Source organism: Typopeltis vanoorti, chromosome 6 (assembly GCF_054136105.1).
Source record: "Typopeltis vanoorti isolate ZY-2024b chromosome 6, IOZ_Tvanoo_1.0, whole genome shotgun sequence".
Lineage (NCBI taxonomy): Eukaryota > Metazoa > Arthropoda > Arachnida > Uropygi > Thelyphonidae > Typopeltis > Typopeltis vanoorti.
The window spans coordinates 85,829,166-85,840,025 of NC_143554.1; the positions used below are offsets into that span (position 1 = coordinate 85,829,166).

Sequence of the window (10,860 nt, forward strand, 5' to 3'; positions counted from 1 at the left end):
CTACCAAAAAGACATAATGAAAACATTCTTACAATGGAATTATGGATTCCATGAAACCCTCTTGCAGAAGTATAAATTAGTATGGTTTTGTCTGCAGGAAACATGCCTAAAGCTGAGAGACTATCTGACATTACAAAATACCACCATTATTCGTAAGGACGGGAGATGGGCCTGCTCATGGAGGAGTTGCCATTCCTCCTTGTGGGCACCCATACCTCCTTCTGGCAAGTCTTACTCAATATAAACATGGAAGTAGTTGCTAACTCTCAGTTATAACTTGAATAGTATACTGCATAAACGTTTCTCCTGCCACTCGTCTCTCAAGATGATCTTGATGTGATATCATATTGCAGTTACCTCTTACTTTTAATGGGAGATTTAAATAGATACAACACTCTATGAAGTAGTGTTTAAACAAACATCTGAGGAGTTGTTAGTTTAGGAAGCAACAACTTCCTGCCTACCTGAACATTCACTGCCATAGACTTAACTATATGTTCACCTTTAGAATTGCATCTGAAGCATTTTCGCACATCATCTGTTCATAGTCTGTATGTTAAAGGTTGAAATATCCAAGTTGTATTTCTGCAAGAAAGAGATTAAAACTCTGCCAGTGTGTATCAAGACACCATGCTAGAACCTGTGATACAGCCCCTGAACAACCTTATTTAATGGTAGGCAGTGGACATTCCAAAAGGACTCTGCTCCTATACATAAGGTGAGGGCTACACAACAGGTTGGAGGCGAATATCTCTGACCACATATCACCATCTGATTGGCTGTCTGGAAGTCCAGATCTAATCTGTTGTACTTCAAATTATGGTTGGAGCTTGAAAGAGTAGCCTGCAAGAAATGATATCCCAGCGTTTCTAGCCTGAAGATGGAAAGTGTTTTGGAAGCGAGCGGTGGCAGTGTTTCTGTTGGATGTTGTACATGCTGCCATTGATGTGTACCCTCACAGACTTAGGCATGCATGAAGTGCTGCTATATGCACATTATATATGTGGTTATGTACTGTTCAATTTGCAACAGTATTTATGATTAGACTAGGTAGTATATTCAGCTTTAGTATGTGGAATTTGAGTGTACTAGTTTGTTCTGTCTGACAATACTTTTTTTACATAGTATAATTTTCCATACCTGATATATATTATTTTTTTTTAAGATGATACAGATTCTCTCTATGCCAATCTTCCTGCCTTAAACAATCAGTCACAGTTACAGTGCAAGGCTCTTTATAACTATGAAGCACAGCTGGATGATGAACTTTCTTTTGTTCTTGGTGAGTGATATTGTTTTAGAAATAATTATATCAAATTGGTTAGCAACAAATATAAAGTAATTACAAGAATGATTAATCAAATAATGTTTATTATATAGTCTTAAGTGGAAGACTTGCTCATTATTAAGTGAAACAAACTTAATTTCACTAGTTGAAAGTTAAACACTATGCAAAACATGAGAAGCAATTTCCATACACCTGCCTTTACTGCAGGATGTAACTTCGTGTTCTGTCCTTGATGTGCATGCTTCTCATGGCCTGTGTCTTGCATACTGGAAAAACATTTGCCAAAGGTGACTTGCAGCATCTAATAGTAGCACAATTGCATATGTATGTCATGAGAAGAACCTGAACCTTGAATGCTTCTTAACATCCCCAGCCAGCTTTTACAGATGACTGCAAGTTCTATCTCTTCCACCCATAAACAGTAAAATCTCACTTGTCCATTCCTCAACCTTTGAAGACCACATTGCCTTATATGCATTATTCCACTGGCCAGTTATTTTGGTCACATTTGAATCTTCTTAGCCAGGGGCTCAAACATACAGCCTGAGGGCTGAATCTGGCCTGCAGCTCAATTTTATAAAAAAAAAAAAAAAAAAAAAATTATTTCATTATTTTTTAAAATTTTAAATATTCTGTTAATATATACTTATTATAGAGGTTAAAAAACAGTTTATATTTAATTTTTAATGGTTAAGGCTTAACCTTTTGCTGCAGAGCTGTGTTTACACCATGGAACAAATGTGCTAACAAAGCTGCATTCAAGTATAGTAGTGGATGGTAAACTGATCTGCTTGATTTGCAATAAACAAATTTCTCTTGCTAAAGAGTATAATGTGCAACGACATTATAAAACTAACCATGAAAAGAAATTTAAAGATTATAGTGGAAAGAGTGAAGTGATATGAAGTGTGATCTAGCTCTTAAGGAAGTTTTCAAAAGTAGACATAAAAACATTTTATCAGTATTTGGAAGATAAATATCCTGAATGCAAACTATTTTTTGCAAGAATGTCTGGAAGTTCATATGTTAGCGAGCAGTTGTTCTCTCGAATGCACATAAATCAAAATATTGTTCACGAATAACTGATGACCATTTAAATGCGATTAATTAAAGTCTCAACCATGAAGTCCTGCTCTCCAAACTTTGATATTCTGGTAGAAAAGAGAAGCCATTTCAAGAGGTTGCAGAAAAAGTTAAGGTTAAAAAAAACAACTTTCATTTGGTTTCTTTTTGTTTACATAGAAGTTTTTGGATTTTTTTATTATTATTTTTTTTTTTGTCAAATTATGTACCACTATTGCGAATAGGGTTTATAGGAATAATTGTCCTCATCTGGCCCACAAGATCTATTTTATGCTTCAAATCCAGCATGCAATGCCCAATGAGTTTGACACCCCTGTTCCAAACTGTCATCTTCTTGTAATGCAGGTGACAATGTCTGCACATACTAATCCAGATGTGATCTTATCAAAGCTTTCTCATAGAACAGTTTTAGCAACATAATGCACCAGTGAATCAACCAATGCACAGTTTACATGAACTGTTTGTTAACGGTTGATTAGCTGATTACTGGGCTAATAAGTTGAATCTTTAACCATAATCCCTTTATTTAAATATTGTTAATAATGGTTAAAGTTGCTGTTGCTTCACCCTTTGAAAAGAAGATATTTAAACCTATTACATATTAAGATTAAAATTATTCATTTTAATGGCGATAGTGTATTGAATCCTAAGATAGACACACGCTAAACTTACCTATTAGTTTGTTAAAAAGAAAGATAAAGTGAAAAGTGTTACAGTAGTTAATACTACAGTTATCCATAAATGTAACATTCTTATTGCCGAAATGGAAAAACGTAATGTTCAAGTTATTCAGAATAACTTTCATTTGTGCAACTGATGTAAATTAATGCTTTGTTACTTATACAGTATGATGTCCATTTAAAAGTGCTATTACACCATTAATCTACAAGCAGTGTGTCGGAGGGGGGGGGGAATGTTTTGCTATATGACAGTGATCTTAGAACCTAATGTGTTGTATGATGAGTACACTTGTAATTTTTAGGTTCATAACATTAATACTAGGAATTCCTTGTTATTCCTGTTGCTTCTGGCATTAGTGTATATGCTTGATAGCTGATTACTGGACTATTAAGTTGAATCTTTAACCATATCCCTTTTATATTTCTATGTTTCTTTCTTGATAAAACTAGTCCTACATTTCTTGGGATCATACTTAACAAGCTATCATTCTCTCTCTCTCTCTCTCTCTCTCTCTGTGTGTGTGTGTGTGTGTGTGTGTGTCATCACACAAATTCTGCTATTTTATGTATGCATCCATGCTTTTGTGCAACCACAGGATATCTAGTTTTTCTGACAATTCATTAAACTCCAAGCACCTATTCAAGTGCACTTAATTTACGAAAGGAAACTGTGAGCAAGAGGGTAAGGAGTGGTTTCTTTGTGTGGAGGGTGGTTGAGCCGTGGAATGCATTGCCTGATGGAGTGGTGGGAGCGAGAACGGTCAGTGACTTTAAAGAATGGTATGATAAACTTTGTGTTTCTCAGGGGGGACCTCCCCTCGATGAGTCTTGACAGACTTTGTCTTAGGAAGGACCTCCCTCGATGAGTCTTTTGACTCCTTGGAGGCCTGAATAATAATAATAATAATAATAATAATTTTGAAAGTGTATATCTTAAGTGTCAGTTACCATATGTATATATACATATTGCACACTATTTATAGTCACAAGTTGCATTCTCAGCTCACTTGTATTGTTCTTACATTTGGGATGGTGCATTACAAACTACCCAAATGAGGGCATTTTGGTTAATTGATCTCCCTCTTGCTCTGACTCCAGTCATGATTGTGTTAACTGAGATGCTAGTATAAATCTTTAATTGGTTTTTGTGAACCCATGAAAAGCTGTTAAAGGGTTGGATAATATGGAAACTGTGCTTTAGAGATCAATTAAAGAATTTTCTCAAACCTCCAATAAGCAGAGTGGTGATCTCATTAACAAAACATCTATATTTACATTGAGATTTAGCCTATGGCGGTTTGCAGTTATGCTAACCAGTTTTTTGCATAAGAAACTTAGTTTTTGCTTAATGTCTTGGATTATTTTTTATTCAATTCAAAGTGGGGAAAATCTTCTTGAAAATTAAGAGAGAGTGCCTATAGTGGCTAAGCATACAACTGCAATCAAGATGTCACTAGATTAGAATAGTGTTACATTGTATCATTTGAAGCAACCATCAGATGTCTCTCTTTAAATAGATAATGTAGTAGATAAAATAGATAAAACCTCTTCAGTTGAGGAGGTATATACATTATATACCTCCTCAACTGAAGGTAGTTGCATTAATAGGCCATAAGAACTTTGATTTGCCAGATCCAGCAGTGTCCTCAGCACGCATGCACACACGTGCATCTGCTCGGGGATAGCTTTGTTACTGAAGCTGTACTATAAACTAAATTCTTAATATTATCCCATATTTTTAGGATGTTAATATTGAATGTCAGTACATAATACAACTGAAAATATCACAATTTAATTGATATAATCTTGCATTTGTTTTGTGTATGCTTGAAACCTTTTTCTAGCTGTTATGCTTAGTCTTAAAGCTGCTCAGTTGATAATCAGGTGCTTATGTAAATTACCATATTTGAGATAGTTCTAAGACATATTTAGAGGATGGCTGCACAGACTGGAAATTTATTGGCATACAGTTTTGTGATAAGTTTCTTTTTTAATCATTGTAATACCTATGTGAAGGCCATTTGCACTGAATCTGGTGGTAAACTATTCCTGAATATACACCTTACAGGATGCTTTACAAGATAAAAAGTAGTTGCTAGAACAAATCCAGCCATCTATAAGATTGAGGCTTGCCTGGAAAAGGAGGGGGTATTTCTGGTTGCAGACACAATGTTAATTGTGAATTAACTCTTAACTAATTTTATTTAGGTAAAATCCTCCATTGCTTAATTATTTAGCTACAGACTTCATTATGGTCTATGTAGATTATATGCTAAGTCATCTAATAATGCAGATGTTCAGAGATAAGGATGCTTCATAGCCAGAGCAAAGAATGTTTGCTAAGTGAGTACATTTCTGTGTGTGAGATATTGAATAAATGCACCAGGTGTTAAATTTATTGTGGAATTGGATGATGTATTGGTATGTAATAAAGTCAAAACAATTACTTTGGGACCATCCCTGTTGCAAGGCTCAAAGGAGTGGGAAGAGTACAAAAATAGCAACCACAAAAAGTGGTTCCAAGATGTTTTTAGTTATAGACTGGTCTATATATATTATATATCTATAGTTGTGAATAGAATGGAAGATTGAGTTGATAGACATAAACATTCTAAGTGCAAGTTGTGCATTGTAGCATATAGAAAGATGACTATATTGTATTGGTGGAACTGTGCTCAGTTGAATCAACTTTGAAATCCTGGACACTGTAATTAACAAAGGCCTTGAAGTTAAGTTCAAAGAACGCATACACTGCAACAATTAGTTACAATACTCTATCGCAAATACAGTACATACACTGCAACAATTAGTTACAATACTCTATCGCAAATACAGTACATACACTGCAACAATTAGTTACAATACTCTATCGCAAATACAGTAGCAGTGCTACCATTATAAGGAGGACACTAACACTTTGTACCACTATACAAAGCCTTTGATTACACTACACCCTTCATGTGCAGATTTGGTCAAAATGATGGTAGTGAAAAAATTTACTAGATGTCTGGAGATGAGCAATTAAGGTGATACTAGGACTCAAAATATTGTTTATGGTGAATTACAACAAAAGGGATAAGTGTTTAAGCAGGTGAGGGGATTTTGCAGGATTAATTTTTCTTTCTTAATCCTTCTCTTCTACCCCTTATTTCTTGCAACTGCAACTCGAGGATAAGGTGGTTAGCCATATGTCTCCCAATACATCTTATGTCTGTAGATGTGTGTGGTCATGGAGCTGGTTTGCCTGTTCTGGGGGACAAAAAAACCAGTTTCCAGGCAGGGGGGGAAACCCCATCCGAGACCAGCTAACTCACTTTTTATCGAAAGACCAGATAAAGGTTCCTCATGTCACTAATGGGAATCAAACCCAGGTCCTCTGACCAGAGGGCTTTGTCTATATCAACAGAGCTATGGAGGCTCTTTGTAGAATTAATATAGAGGAAATTATATACAAGGCTGAGAATGAAAGGCCATCCTCAGAAGTTATGAGGGCATGGTGAATAAGGAAGAGTGGAATGCATTACCAAAATGTGAATGAATGAATGAAAGATGCACCTTTCTAGTTGAGTACAGCCTCCAGTGATAAATCTGACTGGAAAGCATGTTAATGATATTCATTACTAGGTCTTCATATTTTATTTTTCATTATTCCACAGTTTCCATTATTTATATTGTATAACTTCTATTATTATTATTATTATTGCGGGCAACTCCAAGGAGTCCTTACTCATCGAGAGAGAGGCCCTAAACATCATGTCAAGAACTATTCAGCATTTTTTACTCTCCAAGTAAAAAACCTAGTTCTCCCACCACCACACCTGTTCTGAAAAATTTCCTCTGAATTAATCTTGTAAAAACCCCTCATTAATTTGAATGTCTTAATCATAACATCCCTTTTCCACCTATCAACCAGTTTCTGTAAATCATAAATCTTCAACCTATTCTCGTAAGGTTCATTTCATAGACCAGCTACCATCTTGGTCACTTACCTCTGGATCCTCTCTATCTCCTCCCCATTATCAAAAAACCCTGGTGCCCAAATCTGTGCATAGTAAAGATGAGGTTTTATCAAGGCCTGAAAGAGGAACAATAACCTGCTTGTCTCTGCTCATCAAAGTATTCTTCAGTAAGTGTGATTTAGCCACTTTTGCTATGTTCCCCTTAAACTTTAACTCCTTATCCATTAACTCTCCCAAGTCTCTGGCTTTGTCAATTTCCTGGAGTAGTTTAGTAGTTCCACTAATGTGGTATACTAATGATAATCTTTTCACCCCAAAATGCATAACCTTACACTTTGCCACATTAAACTGACATCCAGTCTGTGCCAATCTCTCCAAATCATCCTGCAAAATTTTGTTATGTGCATTCACTATTGCTCTACCCAACTTTGCACCATCGGCAAGTAACTGAACAGGTCCTCTCAGATCGTTTCCTATATCATTAATGAACAAATTAAATAGTAGTGGTCCAAGAACAGAACCCTGAAACACTACTAGTCACAGGCCTTCTTTTGGACTCTACTGCTGAATAAACTACTCTGATATCTCTCCATCAACCACCCTCCTCCTATCTCACCAACCCTATATCCATCCACCATGTGCTGAAGTTTACTGATTAGAATTCTGTGTGGTATCATGTCAAAGTCCAGCAGTATCACTGTAAACTCATCACCCTTATTCAATTCAGCTGTCACTGTATTATAAAACGTGACCAAGTTACTCAGGCATGATCTACCCTTCACAAAATAATGACCCCCATACAGTATCCCATTTCCATCTATCCATTCCTGTATTTTGCTCTTGACCAACTTTTCCAATACTTTGACAATGACTCCTGATATGCTGATCGGTTGGTAATTTGCAACAGCAGTCTTAGGGCCTTTATGCAATGAAACTATCCCCCCCCATCCTCTCTGGACTAACATAGAGCTGAGATTAAACGATATGGTCAAGGGTACTGACAATTCCTTTGCTGTTTCACGTAAGACTTGAGCTGGTATACTATCCCATCCCACAGATATATTCACATTAAGGTTCTGTAATATCACCGCCTGGATGATATACTCTTGCAAAGTGTTCACTTAGTAATTCTACTATTTCGACTGATTCAGTTACCTTCTTACCATTGGCATTCCTTAAAATATATACGGCAGAATGATTTTTTTTCTTTTACTTGCAGCACATCGAAAGAAGTGTTTTGGGATTCTCTAGCCTGTGCTGCTAACTTCCTTTCATAATCTGCTTTTGCTTTCCTTACCACACTAATTACCCTTCTGGCCTGTGCCTTGCAGTCACCTTTCTCCTTAAATTCCCTCCATATTTTTTTTTTTTTCTACTGCTCCAGATTAATGATGTTATTCATCCATTTAACTCCTACTTGATTTACCTTCCTGACTCTAGGTATGCAGTCAGCCATTACCTCCCTTAAACACTCCTTTACCCCACTTCCCATGCACTAGCAGCATCCAGCCCTTGCAGTTTTACATGCCATGGCACTGATCCAAGCAATCTCCTAAGCTTGTCATACTTACCAGCCTGGTAATTCCATATATACCCTGTCTTAACTGAAAATTCCACACATTTAGCCACCTCCCGGGTCAAGACCATATGATCACTCCCACCAATTCGTGGCAATGTGGTTCTATTTGTTATAGACAAATTCTCAGATGCAATTACTAGATCGAACTCCTAGCATTCCATTACATGCTGACTCAGGTAATTATCCCTTAGTAACTATATAAAATCCATTTCCTTTCTCCCATTTGTCCTCTCCTCCTTCCAATCAATGTTACAATAGTTGAAATCCCCCATAATAATTACCTGTCCTCCAGTCATTGAGTATTTGCTGATGCATATTATCTCCATCTATTCCATCCCCTGGTCTATAGCAGCACCCAACTATATATTTTGTTCTACTGGCCTCAATCTCACACCAGATAGCCTCAAATGGGCTATTTTTACTGTCTTACAGTCTAACTTCTATTCTCTTTGGCTGAGGTCCAGAAGCTATCATCAATAACGCTCCTTTCTCCATTCTTTTCTCTCTATCCTTCCTGAACACGCTATACTCTTCACATTCTATCCTATGGAATGTTCCTTTCAAGAACTTATTGGAGCACCAAGCGTATTTCAGAGCTTCAATGATATATAAATAGAGAAGAACACTGTGTAACAGTATGCTAAATAAATAATAATGGAATAACTCATTTTTATTTATCATAAAATCTTTGCTCTGGTATCAAAAGCATCCTCAGTTTATAGGTAGAAAGGACAACCAGATAAACTTTGACAAAAGCTTTCCAATTTAACAGTATTTACATTATCTTAATGTAAAATAACCATATGCATTAGCAATGTGATATCTCTCAAATGTGATGTTTCAAACTTGATTTCTAATAATTTTTTGATATGTCAGGAAGTCTTCATCCATTTTAAGTAATTTTTCTTTACACAACTCAAACTAAGTTTTATTTTTATTTTAGGAGATGTAATTGCTATTCATAAGAAATCAGATGATGGATGGTGGGAAGGTCAATTGCATGGTAAAGTAGGAATGTTTCCTTCAACATATGTGGAACCATTCTAGTATCTGCTCTGGAAGAATGGCATGTTACTACAAGAATGCAATAATACGTGGAACTTGTAGCTGAAGTTCATAGTTTCTGGCTAGTCAAAGAACATGCAGCTTCAACCTAAAGCTGCCAAAGAATTAACTTTTGAGACATTGTAAATACAGTATATATATACTAAATGTCTAAGCCATAATGAAATATACTACTGGACTAACTGCTATGCAGTCTGTGTGGGATGTGAGTGTTAATTTATGAACTACTGAATTATAAAAGTGACTATTGTACAAATGTAATATATGTTGTCTTTGGTTAAAAAACAGTTTGTACATTTTCGTGTTTTATAACTAAGCTAGTTACTATTCCTCGCAATACTATCTTAGGATTTGTTATGAATTAAATCTGATTAGAAACAAAATTATTACCAGAATAGGAAATGTGCAATAAATTATCGTATTATAAAATTTTATTATCTAGTTTTTAAATTTGTTACTACGGAATATTTTAAGTTGTTTGTTAATTAGTAAAGGCCACAAAAGTATTCATTACTTTCAAAATTCATACAAACAAATTTTTATATCAAGACTGCTTAATAAAGGACATTGACTTTTGAAAATTCATTTCCTTTAATTCTGTTTTGCATTTACTTCAAAATATTTTTCTAATGAATCAGTTTATCTAAAAGCTGGTAAAAAAATAAGCCTTACTCCTCCATGGCATCAAGACTCATTTTGGGAGATCCTCACTATGAAACAATGCTCCAAGCAAATTTTCAGACATGCATTCTGTTTATCATTAAATAAATTTGGTCTTACTGGGAAACCTTTGAATTTTTGGCAGACAAGGAGTCATACCAAAATAAGGATGCAACTTATACAAAGTATTTTGATGAAAACTTCAAGGAGCTTATTTAATTGTTTAATCTGCATTTTTGTAGGTATCCTGTAAAAGGCAGGCTATCTTCTCATAGTCAGCCTTATTAATTACTACTACAGCTTTTCCTTTATCAGTTTTTGAAATATATTTCATTCTTCTGTTTCATGTATTCAGTGTAGTACTGATGTTTTTTTTTTTTTCTTCCCCGACAGAGCAGCCTGTCTGCCCTATGGGAAAAAATTAATGAACATCAGTACTAACATTGAATACATGAAACCTCAAAAGTCTGTTCTGGCATAGCATGGTACTGACACTAAACATGGTATCCTGTGAGAGGAAGCTTGTTTTCTTCATAGTTTTAAAAA

The 10,860-nt window shown here is 35.5% G+C and overlaps 1 protein-coding gene across 1 annotated transcript in view; it reads left to right on the top strand.

The window, feature by feature from the left end:
- Positions 1-10,235, top strand: part of Nost (Nostrin) — a 281,655-nt gene extending 271,420 nt beyond the window's left edge. Inside the window, exons 13-14 of the mRNA XM_090394525.1 lie at positions 1,166-1,282; positions 9,533-10,235. Of these exons, the coding sequence (XP_090250651.1) occupies positions 1,166-1,282; positions 9,533-9,636 (221 nt within the window). The 3' untranslated portion in view covers positions 9,637-10,235. The remainder of the gene's footprint in view (positions 1-1,165; positions 1,283-9,532) is intronic.
- The last annotated feature ends 625 nt before the right edge of the window (positions 10,236-10,860 follow it).